This window comes from Pterocles gutturalis, unplaced genomic scaffold (genome assembly GCF_000699245.1).
Source record: "Pterocles gutturalis isolate BGI_N339 unplaced genomic scaffold, ASM69924v1 scaffold37820, whole genome shotgun sequence".
Classification (NCBI taxonomy): domain Eukaryota; kingdom Metazoa; phylum Chordata; class Aves; order Pterocliformes; family Pteroclidae; genus Pterocles; species Pterocles gutturalis.
The window spans coordinates 17,502-34,341 of NW_010142120.1; the positions used below are offsets into that span (position 1 = coordinate 17,502).

General features: G+C 49.5%; 1 protein-coding gene across 1 annotated transcript in view; it reads left to right on the plus strand.

Moving 5' to 3' along the window:
• The window catches only part of SYT17 (synaptotagmin XVII), a gene marked incomplete at its 5' end in the record, with an annotated part of 32,372 nt that extends 15,601 nt beyond the window's left edge, over positions 1–16,771 (plus strand). The window contains 3 exons of the mRNA XM_010084268.1: positions 1,411–1,531; positions 2,380–2,535; positions 16,575–16,771. Coding sequence (XP_010082570.1) covers positions 1,411–1,531; positions 2,380–2,535; positions 16,575–16,771 — 474 coding nt within the window. The remainder of the gene's footprint in view (positions 1–1,410; positions 1,532–2,379; positions 2,536–16,574) is intronic.
• Positions 16,772–16,840: the final 69 nt, after the last annotated feature.

Sequence of the window (16,840 nt, forward strand, 5' to 3'; positions counted from 1 at the left end):
ACTTTTAATATTGGTCCCTTACATTGGTTTTAGCCCTTGGCCCGCTGGGTGAGGAGCTGAGTGTTCTGCCGTTAGTGGGAGCCACTCTGTGCTCCGGTCGGCTGGGTAGGAGGTTCTGTGCTGCTCCTGGCAAAGGGACTAGGCTTTTCCCAACTGCCTCCATGGGTTCGGTCAGAGACCTATGGTTCCTCTGTGCCCAGTGGAAATTGTGCGGTTTCCATTTGCAGCTGAATATTCATGAACCCGTTGGGTTTCCTGGCAGTCCTAGCCTCAGTTTCCCCAGAGCTGTTGGTAACTTTGCTGTGATGGGTACCTTGTGTGTTGGCCCATCTGCTGATGAACCTGGTTCTTTGGGTCAATCCAGGCTGTGACTGTGTCTCAGAGCTTTTTTCTTTATTGTTTAGCCAGTCATTTAGTCTCTGATTTCTGTAATCTAATATCTGGGGCATAGTTAAAGATATTTAAGCCTTTTGTTCTGATTGCAGTACCACAGCAGCTCCTTTTCCTTCTGGGGACAGGCTGTGACAGCCTGGTCTAGGCTTGGTTTTAAACTGTTTGGCTCTTTGGGATGAAGAACTAGCTCTGCACTCCTGCGCAGATCCAAGACGAGGCGGGTGGATCGATGCCCTGCCTGGGCTGGCTAGCGTGTCTTTGGTCTCCAGAGCTGTTCCGCTGTATATACTGATGTATTTTGTGTCTGACAATAATGGCATCTCGGAGCCAGGTCGTGCGGAGGTGGAGAGGTTATTTGGAGCTGTTGTATCTGAGGAGCAGTGATGTTGGTTCTCCAGCTCTTTTTTTTTTTTTTAATTACTGGTTTTAAGCATCATTATGTAAAAGGAAAAGAAACAGTGGCAGAACGGCTCTATTCATGTGAAGCTCTGGACACAGTTAAGCTGTGCCACGGTCTCTGGGTAGAACAGGGCTGGATGCCCAGGGGTCGTTTCCTCTGAATTGCCTTCCTGTGACCCAGGGATGCATTAACTGTCTCGTGCCTGCACGTCCCAAGTGGCTGGTGTGGTCCCTGGGGGCCGGGAAAGAAAGAGAGTGTCTTCTCCAGTGGGTCTGTGTTTTGTACATTAATAAGGATCAGAACCACCTGGAACTGTTGTAAATGGAGCAGGTAGGAACTGCTGACCTAGTGTTCATTCCTCCTTATAGGTCTTCTTTGCATGACTGATGAAAAGCTGGTGAAGTATCAGCAGTTAAAGAACTGTCTTCACCTGGGCTTAGCATTCTTCCTCGTTTCTGTTCAGCGCGAGGTACCACCAGATGGTTCCTGGTTGCATTTTAGAGTGTGACTGAAATTTGTTTTTCAGGCGCTTAGACAAATGGGATTTATTTAATTTCTTTTCCTGATCTTCCCTTCCGAGCTCTGTTCTGAATTTCCACGTCCCCTGTTCCCTGCAGAATGAAGTGGAGCTGGGAGAGCTGCTGTTGTCACTGAACTACCTACCCAGCGCAGGAAGGCTGAACGTGGACATCATTAGAGCAAAACAGCTTCTTCAGACAGACATGAGCCAAGGTTCAGGTAAAGGGCAGTGCGTTTCTCATGTTACTCATGCACTGCTTGTATGTGGTCTTAAAACAGATCAGTGGTGAGGCTGCAATTTGTGGGGGACCCAGGAGGTCCCCCACAATTTGGATGCTCAGTTCCTATGAACACAAGGCTCCAGATATCCGGATATTCATTTTATATATATATGTGTGTGTGTATATATATATATATATATAGCCAGCCAACAATAACAAAAGTATTTGGAACGCTTGCCCTGAGATAGAATGGAGGCTGTGAATACCTTTGCCGTATTTAAGGTCAAAATCTCTGAACCAGGGTGAGGTGTGAGGAACTCGGAGCTTCTAAATTCCCCCATGTTGTGTTGCAAGGCAGCGCGCTCGTGGCTGCGCTGTGTGTTGCAGATGCTGTGTGCTGCCCGAGTGTTAATGTTGCAGTGGTTTCATGCACGCTGTCTGGCTGCTCTGTGGAGGGTGTGCGGTGTTTCCAGTGTTCACGCATTGCATGCTGCCGTTCCTGAGCATGCTGGCTGGTAACTGCTTCATGCGTGTGTCCTCGGGTGTTTTTCCCATGTTCCCTGTTCCTGCCACTGCTGCTGCCAGAATATTGACATTTCCCCAAAAGAACAGCATACTTGGCCTCTCAAGGCTGTTGTTAATTGTGGTTGTAGAAGGAGCATTTTTAATCCAGCTGCTCACTTTTGTGTCTGTTCACTGCAAATCCCTGGGAGCGGTGTGGTGGTACAAGTCCCAGCCATTTCCAAATGCCATTTTCCAGCACAGTCCAGCCCACCCAACCATCATGAGCTGGGTACCGACTCAGGATGCCGGTAACGTGGAGCCTGTGTTCTGTGTTTTTGCCAGATCCCTTTGTGAAAATTCAGCTTGTTCATGGATTAAAATTAACAAAGACCAAGAAGACCTCCTGCATGCGTGGGACGATAGATCCCTTCTACAATGAGTCCTTCAGCTTCAAGGTTCCGCAGGAAGAGCTGGAGAACGCCAGCCTAGTGTTCACAGGTAAATGGGGTGGTGTTACCAATGTGGCACAGTCGTGGTTGCCTCCGAGGTGAACGCAGAAACAGTTGTGGGTGTGCAGGTGAGCCCGTGCAGGACCAGGTCTGTCCCAGTAGCCACCCTGCAAGGGGTGACCATCGCTGGGGTCTCCAGGGAAGCTTCATTAGTGCTCTGGCCTCTGCAGAAGCTTTTCCAGCATTGCCACCTGACGGCTGGAGCGGGCTCTGAGCGCACCTCTTCTGTCCTGGGCTTAACTGGTCCTGCTGGGAATGCTTTTTGTGCAGAGGAGGAGGGCATTAATTGCGTTTCTCAGTGGCAACTGACATGGGAATAAAATCAAAAATCAGAAGAATGAGAGGGAAGTATTGCACGTTCCCAGAGCCCAGCCACTGGCAAATATAACTTCTGGTACTTGACATAATTTGCGGGTGAGATGATGCAGCTATGGGTGCGTGATGCTGACATCACCTGTTCTGTGAGCAGGTTTGCTCATGCCTTTGTTTTTGAAGAGCTGGGCTCAGGGCCAAGTGGGCTGGTCTGTGCTGTGGTCTGGGTGGGTCCCGGAGCTAACCTCACTCGGGAGCTTTCATCAGCACTGGAGGTGTTTGGCTGGGATAGGAATCCTTATTTTTGAGTGATTTCTGAATCTCCTGGTTTCATTCTCTAGGCATAAAAACGTTCAGTAGCAATTGGGGATAGGGCGTGCTGCTCGGGCAGGAGCAGTGGGGTGCAGGGGGGAGTCCCATGAGCTGGGCAGCACCGGTGGGGGCTGAACAGGGGCCAGGGACCCCACAGAAAACCTGCTGGTGCAGATGCCACCGTAGCTGGTGGCCTTTTCTGCTGTGCCACAGCATGGTGGCCTTGGGCAGGGCTGCAGGGCCCCTTAGGAGGTGGTGGGTTTCCCTTCCAGGCCATGGCTTTGCCCAGGCTGTGGGGGCTGCGGGGCTGGGGGCACCAGCAGGAGCAGGGGCGGATCAGAGGGGCTGGGGCTGGGTGGTGAGACCCACACTCCTCTGCCATACTGGGCTCCCGGGCTTCACAAACACTTTCTTGGGCAGCTTTCCACCCATTACTCACCATCCTTCGATGAAGAGAAAGGAATCTGCATCTGAAAGAACATATTTTGAAGTATTTTTAAATTTTATTTCTTAGATGGTAGATACAGGTGTCAAAGCTGGTAGTTTGTTTCCAAACACGTTATAACAAAAGTGATACTGATCAGCAATTTAAATTTTGCCCTTCATGCTCAGAAATTTCCTCAGCAAAAAGTCTATAATTAATCGCTGTTTTGCATGCACGTCACCCTGACTGTACCTTGCATGTGCAATGATGGATTTGTTCTTGGAAGCTTCCATCAGGTGATCTCATGACAAGTGTGAAATACTGTTTTCTTTGTTTTCCCCTTTTTTTAATAGAGCAAGAAAAGGCAAACAGAGTAGCAGCTCTGTGCAGTCAGAAGGGTGAAGGCAATACGCTGCTCCTCACTGTGGCAGATGAAGTTAGCATTAATGAGTGGATGTCTATTATTTTTTTCTGTGCTAATGGATGTATTCTCAAATCAGTCAATGGGAAGTTAGCTGATTTATAATCGTACGTAATGCAGTTGGATTTCAGTGGCGTGTCTTTTAAGTGGTGCTTCACTTCCTAAGTGACGTGTTGCTTGCTTTGAATGTTGCAATAAATAATGCCAGGCCAGAAATGTCAGCAGCAGCTCCAAAGCTGGGAAGGAGCGTGCAGAGCTTTTCGGAGGAGCAGCAGGGCCAGGTTCTTGTGGCCGCTGGGGCTGACGGGCTCAGTGATGCGCGGCTGGGGGGCAGCATTGCTGCGGGTGTCGTTGGACTTGCTGCGCTTGCTGTGCTCGGGACTCTGTTGTTTGAGACATGTGGTTTGTGTGGCCAATATACAGCTGGAGCCAGAGGTGTTGGTCACGTTGTTGTGTGTATGGTCTTCTGCTGCTCCACTGCCTGCGCTGCCTCCGGTTGCTAGAGGAGCCAAGAGCCCAGCGTGTTGTGAGGACCTTCGAGTCAGGACTCCAGCACCTGTGGTGTCACAGAACTGCAGTGGTTCAGGACACATGGTGGTGGTGAAGGTGCTGAGCCACATTCAGTGTTCACACAAGTGATGGAGATGCTCCAGATGTTGGTGGAAGCGTGTCCCAAACAGGGAGTGTGGCACCAGTTTCTTCTCATGTGCATCTGTGAGGTTTTAGTAAAATGCCCATCTGTGTGCAGCTGGGCTGGGGACCGTGGCATACCCCATATAGCCGCCTTACTGGCATGTTAGGGTATTGCACAGCTTAAAAGCCTGTAAAGGGCTTTGGGATCTTCTGTTAAAAGACAATAAAAAGTGAATGGTTGCCAGCACTGGGGAGCTGTACCTTTCAATATGAGGAGCACAGCCCAGATCTTTTTTTACTTTGCATCTCTACAAAGCAGGAGTGTAAGCCACATTATTTTCTTTAGTTTTTTTTTTGCAGTTGGATTTTTTTTGGCTGCAGGTGTGGTTGTTTTTGTTATCTGTTTTGTGGGAGTTGTTTTTTATTTCTTTTTTTTTTTTTTCAATCCACAGCTCTAGTCCATTAGGTCAGTTAATTAAATTTGCTGTTGAGTCAAAGTCCAATTGAAAAGTAAAATACTCCTGCTTGAAGGGTGGCTGAAGATGCTTTGACGGGAGAGAGAGCTGTAAAAGCACTCGTGGGAGCCAGAAGTGAGTATATCTTCAATAATTTAAAGGAGCTGTTTTTGTGGCTTCATACTGTGGACCTAGTCTGCAGCTGTCTTTACATTGGCTTGGCTTCACTGGAGAGCAGTGGAGCTGTGCCAGTCCCTGGCAGCTGAGGCTCTCTCGGTCTGGCTGGTAAAGGGAGGCACTATCTAGACAAAGTAAGATTACGTTTTTTTTTCTCTCCTGTGTGTTTTTCTCGTGTGCATCTTGAATCAAACTGGGTCTAGTGCACTGCAATAAGAATTTGTGCAGCGTTTTGCTGTGAGTTTAGCGAGGACTGTGTGTGCAAACACTGTGGATGGAGGGTTTTGTGTAAAGCTCCTGCTTTCCCGGTGCTGCTCTGGAGAGACGGCCTTTGGACTGAGCGCGGGGTTCAGTGTGGCCGGACTAGGAGGCAGGCGGTGGGGCCCTCCAAGGTGGGCTGCACAGAGTGAACTCTGCATTAGCCCAGATTTGGGGTGTTTTGGACTGATCCTGAGTTTGTTCCTCCTCCTTGGGCATGTTAGGATTCAACACTGTAAATTGTCGGCATTTACAGACCAAAATGCTTCTCCTTCTTCCTGCCTCAGATGCTTACTGGAGCTGTCACTAACTCCCATGTCCATGTTTAGAGATGAGGTGGGGTGAGCTCAGGTGGAGATGTAGTCTCTGGGGGGAGGCATCCAGGGTCAGGATCACTGCTGCAAGTGTTGTCTGTTCATAGCTTCTCGCCAAAAGGGGCTAAAAGCAGGAGGGTGACTGGTACTCGTAAGTCTAAAGCCCTGGCAGAAAAGAGATGGTGCATGAGACAACAGCTAGTGGAGATGATGTTTGATTTTCATTTACTCCATCAAACACATTGTCTAGGTAATGAGCATCTGTATACATACTGTAACAGAAATGCACTTTTTTGGGGTGGTTCTTTTTTCCACTTTTTGTTTTTTTTGGCAACTTGATGCACATCCCCCATGTGCCATCTTCTGCTCAAATGTAAGTCATGGGTTCACCTCTTACAGAGAAATGGGGCAGGCTTTAAAAAGCCAGCATGTTTTCCTAACTACATATACCTGTGAACAAAGGTGTTAATTATTCTTTGTCCCATGGCAAGGAGAAGGTGGAGTTCAGCCCTGGCAGCAGGGCTCTCAGCTGCTGCCCAAGGTCATTTCTGAGCAGAAAGAGGATATCTGAGGTGCAACTGCGGCCTCCGTGCAGGGGAGGGTTGGATGCTGGGTGCCTAGGAACACCGTGCTCTCCCCACTGATGGGTTTTGGGCAGGCTGTCCTCTAAATCCCAGCCTAACCTTCTGAAAGCTGGGGCTGCACAGCAGGAGGTAAGAAGACACCTGAAATCTGAGCACTGTGGTATTTTGTTAATGATTATAATGTTGTTAATAACAACATCAGTAATGCTGTTTGTGTTGCAGTAAAGCCCAGATGGCCCAATAAAAACCACCAGTGCTCCAGGGCAAACCACATCTTGGTGACTCGTTAACATCTTTTGATCACTTACCATAAAAAATACAGCCTTCAGCGCTCAGTTAGGGAATATATATCTCCCCGAGGTCCTGTTGTAACTGTGTGTGTCTCTCTCCGTCTAGCTAAGCTCTTGTACATGTTAGATGACAGGATCTTTAGGGCTTGTGAAGCAAGCAGAGTCCCCAAAGAGGGAAGAATCGTGTTCGTGCTCGGTACCGTCTGTGCGAATGCAGAGGGAAAACCTGCTTTGCCGTCTGACCCAGCCAGGAGCTGGAGCTGGGATGAGCATTGGGGCTGACAGCATGTGACAGAGCAGAGATGGGGCTCATCCCATGGCACCGGTCCCATGTGAAGGTGGGCACGGCTCCAGCGGGACAGGACAGGCTGCCTGGGGAGGCGGGGGCAGGCTGGGGCAGGGTCTGCTTGTTGATGGAGAGGTGCCTCGATACATGGCAGCTGGTGAGATCCTCATCGTACAGGGAGGCAGCTTTTCTGAACCATTTGTAGGATTTTTTAATATTATTCTCTTAATTCTTCAGTATGTTTTAAAAATAGACTATGTCTCTGTTTTCTGTAATGATTTAGGACATTTTTTAAATTTATCTTTGTAAGTGTTTGAGTCGCTGCGGGAGCGCTGTTGAACGGTGAGGCTTTGCGTGCCCGCACCCGTGGTGTCGATGGCTGCTGCGCAGGGGCACGGACGATGCCATCGCGTGTCTCCCTGCACCGAGTGCAGTAACAATGCGTGTCTTCTCGCCCCCAGATCACTTTGATGCTTTATCCCAGGGCTCTAATCAACAGGCAGTACTTGATTAAAATAACAGATTGCTGTTCAGTAGCAATGTACCTGCTTCCTCTGTTGGCTCATTTTCCCTTTCCCTTGGCCTTTGGGAAAATTTAAGGACCATTTAATGAAGTTTGAATTTTTAGAGGAAAAAAAACCCATCATTGTTGGTGTGTGTTGCTAATGGTGCAGTTCTGGATAGTTTAGTTTTGTTTGCTTTCACTGATTTTTTTTTTTTTTTCTTTTTGAAGAAATACCACCTGTTTGAGCATATTCATTCCTTTTGTGGCATTATAGCTGGGGAGGAGAGGAATTGGGTATTCCTTGAAATCCTGAGGAACTGGATCTTCCTTGAAATCCTGACTTCTTGTTGGAGGTGGATGCTTTGGGATGTTTCTGTATATGGAGTAAATGGTCACTAACGGCACCGACAGCCCTGGTGAGCACAGCTCTGACCCGCTGTCGCCCTCCACCCCTGGAGATGTTGGAGATGCTGTGGGACAGACCAGCTTGGTGTTGGATGGTGTCTAGTGAGCATTTTTTGGATGTTTCATAGAAAATGTTTTGTTGTGCTCTTGATCCACATGACAGAGTTTCTGGGGCAGTGGGTGGTGGTGGAGGTGGGGGGAGGAGAGCAGCCCTGACTCGGCAGAAGAGGGTGTATGGAGATGGGCCAAAGCTGAAGGTGGCCATCTGCTCTGGACCTGGCCTTCCACCTGAGCCCGGTGGTGTAAGCACCTGCTTACAGCTCACAGACCCACACTTACCCCTCACTGCTGGAAATAAAACTAATTGGGATTCATTCTTGGGCTTCCAGGTGGCTTGAGTCCTGGTTGAGAAGAAGACATCTGAAGCTCCTCAGACTGTAAAACTATTTGTTTTTTCCACATCAGCTCCAGTGGTCAGACTCATGCTGTGGATGTTGGGGACAAGGTGATGCTCTTGGTATTTGCCTGCACTGTGCAAGGTTTGTAAAAGTCCCATGGATGGGATGCAGAGATAGTGAGGCTTTTCAATAGTATTTTTTAATTAGCAGGCTAATTTCCAAATGTCCCAATTAGCTGAGCAGGTTGAAGGCTGATAATGGTTTTGTCCTCAGGCTTCTCCAGAAATACACCTGCGTTTTGATTTGCCTGGCTGTGTGAAAGCCTGACCTTCAGGTGCCAGCATCATCTTTAGGTGCTTGTTTGCAGGGATGGAAACCGCAATGTGTTTGGGGTCATCACACAGCTGCATTTTGACTTGCTGCTTCAGATGCTCACCTCCCATTCCTCCTATTGTTTTTCTTTCCCACAAAAAATATTCAGACACTTTATCTTTTGCACACATATATGGGCAAAAAAACCATCTCCTCTAATATATGAGGCAAATGAAACTAATTTTTTCCCTGTGCTGGAACACAGGAGGAAGAAGTGGTTTCTGTTTTGAAATGCTATCGTGTTGGGCACTGTGATGTCTCTTAGATGGATAGATAATTAGGCAACTCACTGCTAGAAAATTGTTTCTTGTTGTCTATTAGACGTGTATTTCTGAAGAATTGGACTGTCTGTATATTCCACACATCTGGGGCTCAGAAGCAGAATCTAATCTGTGCTTAAACCTGGGTAATCCTATCTTAGCCAAAGCGGGGGGGAAAAAAAGAAAAAAACCATTGATGTCAGTACTGGATTTTCTGGGGATTTACACCTGTTTAATTTAGATCAGAATTTGGCCTTTGTGTCTGGTGTTATGAAATACTCCGTGCATTTATGCACCAGACGCCATCTGGTCCGTGCTGGGCTCTGGGGAGGGCAGAGTGCTCCCAACCAGTGCCTCCCACCATCCTGGCTGCTGTGCTCGGGGTCCTGTGGCCACATGAGGTGACCAGCAGGTCTGGTGAGGACAACTCCTGCTCTCAGGTCTGTGGGAGAGGGGCACGGGGAGATGCACTGGCAGCGGGAGACCTTGACCTCCTGGGCCTGCCCTGCCTGGCAGAGGCTCTCCACAGCGGGGACGGTGCCCGGGCTTTGGAACCTTCTGGGAGGAGGAAGGTCCCCATTGCTCTCCATCCCACAGATCCTGGCCTGCAGGAGAGGTGCAGTTTGTCACCTGGGGTGGGTGACAGCAGAGCAGGCAGCGAGGGTCAGCTGGAGATGCTGAGCAGGGTCCTGCAGCCCCCGGCATGGCTCGGGGTCACTCAGGGAAGATGCTCTGGGGATGGATTTGGCTTTTTGCGGCTGACTCGCCGCTTTAACCAGGAGGAGCCGGAACACTGTTAATCCTGGTGAGAGCAACAAGACGCTGATGCTTCCTGAGCCAAGCTATTGCTTGCTTAGAAGGGAAAATCAGGTTCTTCAAGTGGACTGACTTCGTTAATAACCATACCTCATTGCAGACATGGCAGAAACTTCTTGTCCTGGAGCTCTCTGGAAATTTTTGGGATGTTTTTCTCCTAAAGAAAGGAGCAAACCCTCTTCTCTCCAGGCTGATCGTCAGTGCTTGCCCACCTGGTCAAGCCCATTCATTTGAGCAGTGTCGTGCTGCTCTCGACCTCAGCGTTTCATCTTGTTTGGCTCATGTTGCGGTGAAAGAAATTGTTCCAATGTCTCACAAGGCCGTAATCTTTCTGTGCATCAGATGAAGAAAAATCTCAGTGGCAGTAGCTGCTCTGGGGGGTAGAGCAGTATCTGGAGATGAAATGCCGGCGCCTGGCCCCGTGGCTGTCGGAGGATACACGTGAACGTGCCGGCGGAGCCTGCCTCTCCCATGCGGCCGTCCCGGCCTCTGCTGGCAGGTGCTGTGCTGGTGCTGGAGCACGTGAGGTGTATGAGTGTGCATGGAGCCATTCGTGTGCTTTGTTGGACCTGGGGCTCATAGTGTGGAGAATTAAGAAGCAATTAAAAAAAAAAAGACGAGGAATTGGAGGTGGAAAAAGCCAGCTGTAGATACTCCTTTCCAATATCCTTGGGGCTGTTCCAACAGATGCTCCCAGTCCGTTATTCTGGTTTCTCCTGATGAGATGACTTCATGAGGTGTCATCCCTGTGTGTCCTTGAGATCTCTGCAAGACATGCTTGTGCAGTTTTGTTTCCCCTGCTCACCAGGTCCCTGCTCTTTCCCGTGGGACTTTCCTCTCCCTTGTCTGAGGCAGACTCTGGCTAGCCAACACCCTGCTCGGGGTCCGTGGCCGGGTGCATCGCAGGGTCCCCTTCCTGGGCTGCCCCGGGGGGAGCAGGGGGCTGCCCTCGCGGGAGGGCGAGGAAGGAAGGGGTTTCCCAAAGGGGGTTTCTGTGGAGTGGTGACGTTCTCCCAGGTGGAGCGGCAGCTGGAGGCTGGAGCCGCGATGGGTCTGCGTGTGGCCTCAGAAGGTTCCCATTCCCTCTGGAGCTGGATGGACACAGGCGTTGCAGGGCGCAGCCTCAACAAGGAGATGCTGGGGAGGGAGATTTACGGGCATGTCAGAGCCTAATAGAGATTACATTGGTAAATGGGAAAACTCTGCATCTTCTCCTGTGCTTTTCTCTCTTCTCTACGAAACGTTACAGGCCACGCTGAGGGAGCAAAGGGCAGAACTGGGCGCATACCTGGGACCTGCGCGGTCGACATCATTAGTGCTGCTGCTGCCTGCTCCCAGCAGCACCTCTTTGTGCTAAACAGCTTGTTAATATTGATGTCAAGCAGTTCAGGAGTTATTTTCAGACCTGCGAACCCTGACAGCTCAGAGGCACTGCAGCCAGCACAGAAGTGGCTGGGCACTGGTTTGCGCTGGCCAGGGACAGGGCTGGAGCATTGCCTGCGTGCGTGGTGCAGGCGGGTGAAATGGGGCACTGCTGGGGACCCTGCCGAGCCCTGGGGCTGGAGGGGCCAGCACAGGGAGTGCCGATGGGTCAGTGCTGACAGGATTGTGGCTCCTGCTGGAGAGCCCCCGTGGTCTCATGAGACCTGCGTTCTCGGGGACACTGCCGCTCGATTGCCACTGGGCAGCCTCGGGCATATCTTGGCTTGTTTTTCCCTTTTCCCTGGTTTGCTGCAATCTGAGGATGCATCTGGGCGCAGCGTGAGGCCGCCGGAGCGGGACGCTGATGGCCGCAGGGTTCTGGGTGCGGGTTTGGAGCTCGCAGCACGGCACTGGCCGGCAGCAGGCACGGCTGCAGGGGTGCAGGCGCGTCTCTGGCTGCGGGGTAACACCACTCACCATGTAGGTAGTTATTCAGTTCCTAGCCTGTGGGCCTAGGGTATCAGATCAAACTTCTACAGGCTGTGGCAACAGCGATTGCAGGTATATAATAGCAGGTAGGATTTTTTTTTCCAATGACTTTCCTGCCTGATGATTGACCCAGACACCCAGTATCGTCCTCTAGGCCAGCTATAAAAATTAAGCTGGATTTTCACTCTCTAGTGTTTAGATTGAGTAGCTTTATCCTGTAGTGGAAAGGAAAGGGCAGGGCCCTCTGGTTCCTTGGGGGTTTCTTCCATGGGCTGTGGCCACTGTGCTGGGAAATGCCCCGGCCACAGCGTGCTGGCTCTGTCATCGCGCTGGCTGGGTGTTGTGCTGGAGGGGTGCATGTGAGCCACACCGAGGGGTGCTCAATTATTTACGGCCTCTTAAAATATGCAAGATGCAACCAAATTGCATTAAAAAAAATAAACAAGTTTGGGGGCAATTTGTTAGAGAGTGGGTGGTGGCGTGCTGTAAATAAGCTAATGGCAAACTAGTGTAAACCGGGTGAAGATGTTCTGTTTGATGTCTGGCCTGAGTGAAAAGGCAGATGAAAAACAGAAAAAAAAAATTGTTGTTTTTCTTCTCTCTGAGTTAAATGGTTTTAATTGCATTGCAGGCAACTGATAAAGGTGACTGAAGAAGAGTTAAACTATTTGTGCCAGAGCCCACCCGCTCCAGTGGCTGAGATCTCTCTGGCCATGGCTCGGGAGGCTGCGGGAGGTGCCCTGGCAGCTGCAGGCAGCAGCAGGGGTGCTGTGCGGCCGTGCTCAGCAGTGCAACGCGGCTGTAACTGCTGAGTAACTGCTGGGCACCTCTGGCAGGGGGTTACAGGGGGTGCAGATGGCTTGTGCCCCCAGCTGAGTGAGGTGCTTCTGCATAAAGCTTGTCCCCTGTCACATGAGTATTACTGATAGCCTTGAAGTCAGCTTAAGCAAATTTTCTGAATTGGTGCTCCTTCCTGGTCATATCAGGGCTGCTAATGTGTTCAGTCAAAGGATGATTTAGTATTTGAAGTGCCAGCTTGAATTCTGCTATTGCAGGTAAGTCGTACATCACGATTGCTTTGCAGTCACGCTCTTCACAAGTACCCGGTGTGCAAGTCTCAGTGTAGAGACCAAGGGGAGCGTAAAGGGCGTTGTGGCTGGATCTGGCGCCTGGGCTGATGGGCCAGAGCCAAGTGCCAGATTATGTAGTGACAAGAAATACTGTCAGACAGTGAAAAGCAATTCTGCATGACCAAGGTTGGTAGGAGACAAGGGAAAGCTACGGCTGGTGTCACACCTGGAGCCAAATGGTGGAGCTCCAAGTCTCATCCCATCTCCTGGCAGACCCTGCTGCCCCTGGGATGCAACGCTGGGCACAAGTTTCATGTAGCACCCAAGCCCCTGTCAGTTTGATATGGATCATTTAGGAGCACCACATCAATAAGTATATAACATACAAATGTTTTATTTACATCACATTGCTTGTCCTCAAGAATTCAACCCTTTCAATGGACATAGGTGAACCCAATTTTCTTTTACATTTCAGCATTTCTATTATAAAGAGATTTTTTTTTTTTTTAAAGAAGCCTTTCTGTTTCCAAATGCACCCCTTGGTAAAGAGCAGCTGCAGAAGGAATTAGTTTGACCTCTGCTTCCTTAATTGCTTTTTGCTCTGTGTTGGCCTGGAAATGGATGTTGCTATTGTGTAAATTACTGCCACAGTGGAAAAAGAGCTCAGGAGATCAGGTGTGTACTTTCTGTAAGGAAAATAGGTTTCTTAAATGGAAAGCAGTGTCTACCTGTCCATAACCAGAGTCTGGGTCAGTCTGAAAACCCCAAATGAAAATTACCTCATTTTCTGTTTCTGAGCAGCTCCGTGGAGTTACTGGTTTTTGTGGCAGTGGTTTTAATCTGAAATCTGCTCTGAACTTATTTTGGACTCTGGAAGGGGATACTCAGCCATCAGGGAACGCAGCTTGGTCTGCTTGTGCTGTAACCTGGGCTCAGAACGTGATGCAGCGCCCAAGTCCATGGGCTGGACCACAGGGGCTTCTCCACCTGTTGTGGAAGAAGCTGAAAAGAAAGAGCCCGAGCTTCTCTGACCACAAAGATGGTCAGGAATTAGCAACAGGGAAAATGATGCTCCTGAATATGAGCAAAGACAAGGGCACGTTGTCACCAACTTCAGCACCTTCTCCTGGGCAAGGTCCAGGCTCCAGCTCTGCGCACCTCAGCCGTTAACACATTTGCTCAGCAAATACTGGCCATGTTAAGAGTGGAATAAAGCAATTAGCCTCTGAGAAAAGCATGTCCTTGAATTTTAAAGGCTCATGAGCTGATGAGTGAAGCTGAATTTTTGGCACAAAAAGTTCTCTCATCTTTTGAGAAAGCTGCTGTGGTGGAGCTGTGAGTTTGTAAACCTGAGGTCGAATCTAGTGCCGCCTCTTACCGTCTGTGTGTGAATAAGCGTTTGGCCTTGGAAAATGTTTTCCTGTTCTTCAGCAATGAGTCTACCTCTGTGCCATCTAAACTAGTTAATGATAGAAGCAACAATGCTCATATAATTAGCCCATTAATACCCTAAAGGAATCAACATGCTAATTACCCAGCACGATGAGATTAGCAAGATGCTTTATAAGAATTCAAAACACTCAGATCAACAGTAATAACAGATCTCCTTAGTTAGCACACCTACGCATTTTACAATCCTGACATAGATTATTTTTGAAGAATTGCTATGCCTGGGGTACTTCCCCACTGTTAATTTATCCTGTGATTAATTGATGGCCTTTAAGACTACTTGCTTTAAATTACTTGGCGTTGTCTCACAGGATTAGGCTTCGTCTTCTTTCATTCTTGAAAAAAAGAATGGAAAAAAATATCCTGTATAAAAAATTAGGGAGGCATTTGGTTTGGGGGTACTTTTGTGTGATTTTATCACAATATTTGTTTTGTCTAGGATAATAAATCATAACAGGACATGCAGCATAGCCATGCTAGCTACACTTGTGATCCATTGCCTTGTAGGAGAACTCGTTCGTAACTCTGGCAGGCTGGGTACTAGTTGGAGATGGATGGCTTAAAATTCTTCACCACTAAAGGTGGCCTTTCCAAATAACAGCAGCCTGGACTCTTGACAGGGGCACTTCCTTGGCAGCATGTTGCAGTGAGCTGATGGCATCGTCCCTGGGTAACTGATGGTGACAAGTAGCAGAGCTGCGGTGTTCCTAAGGGGAAGTTGTACCCCCAATTAATTTTTAGCTGTAGTTTCAAGATAGACTTACAGTGCTCTGAGTTCCTGTGTAATTTTTTTTGATGTGTGCAATTATTTGGAGAAATGATTGGGATGTTTGAAGGTTTGCTGTTACCAAAAATATCCCCAGGTAATTTGATGTGGAGAAGCATCTCTGTCCATAAACTGTGTGTCAGAGCTGTCAGAAGGTATAAAGCGAGATGTAACCTTGTGCGGCTTTATTGTGGGACTGGGCTGGGAGGTGGCACCTGGGTTACCCAGAGCAAGATCCCGTACTGGTGCAGTACCTAACAACCAGCCTTTGCCGAGTGGGGAGATGGAAGAGATACTGAGTAGCACATTAAAATAATGCTAATTAGTCACAGGATATATTATAATAGGAAGTACCCAGCCTTGACAAAGATGCATGGCTAAAAGCGAGGTCGGGTGCTTCATGCTCGGTGTCCTGCCTGCCTGGAAGGCTGTGCACTGCGTCGGGGGGTGCTGCTGTTGGGGATCCCCAGTGGTTTTGCTGCCAGTCATGGTTTCCAGCAGCCCTGGTGAGCTGGTGATGCTGGCAAGGCCAGGTCGGCCGCAGTCAGCTCCATGCTGGGCTCACGGCTCTGGGCTGGGCTGAGCTCCCCCTTTGAACTTGCCCTTGCTGCACAAGCCTGGGTGGACTTGGAGCTCCTGCAGACATTTGTTCTTAAAAATCCTACTCTTTCCTGAGGAGGTTTTTAAATCTTTAGCATTCCAGCCAGTGCTCGTGGCTATTCTGGCTCCAGCTTGCACAGACTTTTTGTTCAACTTTCTAATGAGCTGAGGCAGGGCTTCAATTTGCAGAAGACGAAGGGCTTTTGCTCCTGTCCGGCAGCAGCGTGCAGCCTTTCTGGGGATCAGGCCCATCATTAGAGTTTGCTGCTGGCTGCAGTCTTTTGTTCCAGGAGACAGGGCTAATCCAGAGGATGGGGTGTTGGGTTGACAGCTCTCCCTCGGTTGCTTTCCTGGACCAAGTTGCTGCAGCAATAATTACGGCAAATTGTTTCTGTATAAACATCCCGCTGACAGCCTGTACGTTGTGATTCCCGTCTCTGTGTCGGGAAGGCTATTGACGAGCACCAGAGCAGTGCCGGAGTGTTTGCGTTTGGAGGAGGACGGGTTGAGATGCTCCTTGTTCATTCACCCAGGTGTGGGCTGCTCGGCTGCTTCCATCATGTCATGATGCCCAGGCAGAGCTTTCAGTGTTTCTTTACACAATGTAATTCTGCCTCCAGGCCAGGCTGGATGAGGCTTTGGGCAACCTGGGCTAGTGGGAGGGGTCCCTGCCCATGGCAGGGGGTTGGAACTGGATGATCTTTAAGGTCCCTTCCGACCCAAACTTTTCTGTGATTCTACTTCACCTGTTCTTGCTAAATACTGTTTATTTGAATTGTATTTCCTGTTTATTTGAATTATATTACAATATGTAATACAGCTTATGTGATTCCTTACAAACTTCTGATTCGGTCTGTGGCATTTTTGCAGTGCTGACTGACATGCCAAAACCGCTGGCATCTGTGTGCTGCGCCAGGGGCATTGCCGGGATGTTCGGCTCTCCCTGGCAAGGCTCTGGGTGGACGAGTGATGCTTTGGCCGTGACCAGTCTCTGTTTCTGCTCTCCCCAGTGTACGGGCACAACGTGAAGAGCAGCAACGACTTCATTGGGAGGATTGTGATCGGGCAGTACTCGACAGGCGCCCCTGAATCCAACCACTGGCGCCGGATGCTCAACGCTCACCGGACGGCCGTGGAGCAGTGGCACAGCCTGCGGTCCCGGGAGGAGTGCGACCGCGTCTCTCCAGCATCCCTGGAGGTAACATGAGGTGGGGGAATAGCACCAGCCAGGCCAAGCAGGCGGACGAAGAAAAAAAGTAAACCACCGACCAAAACA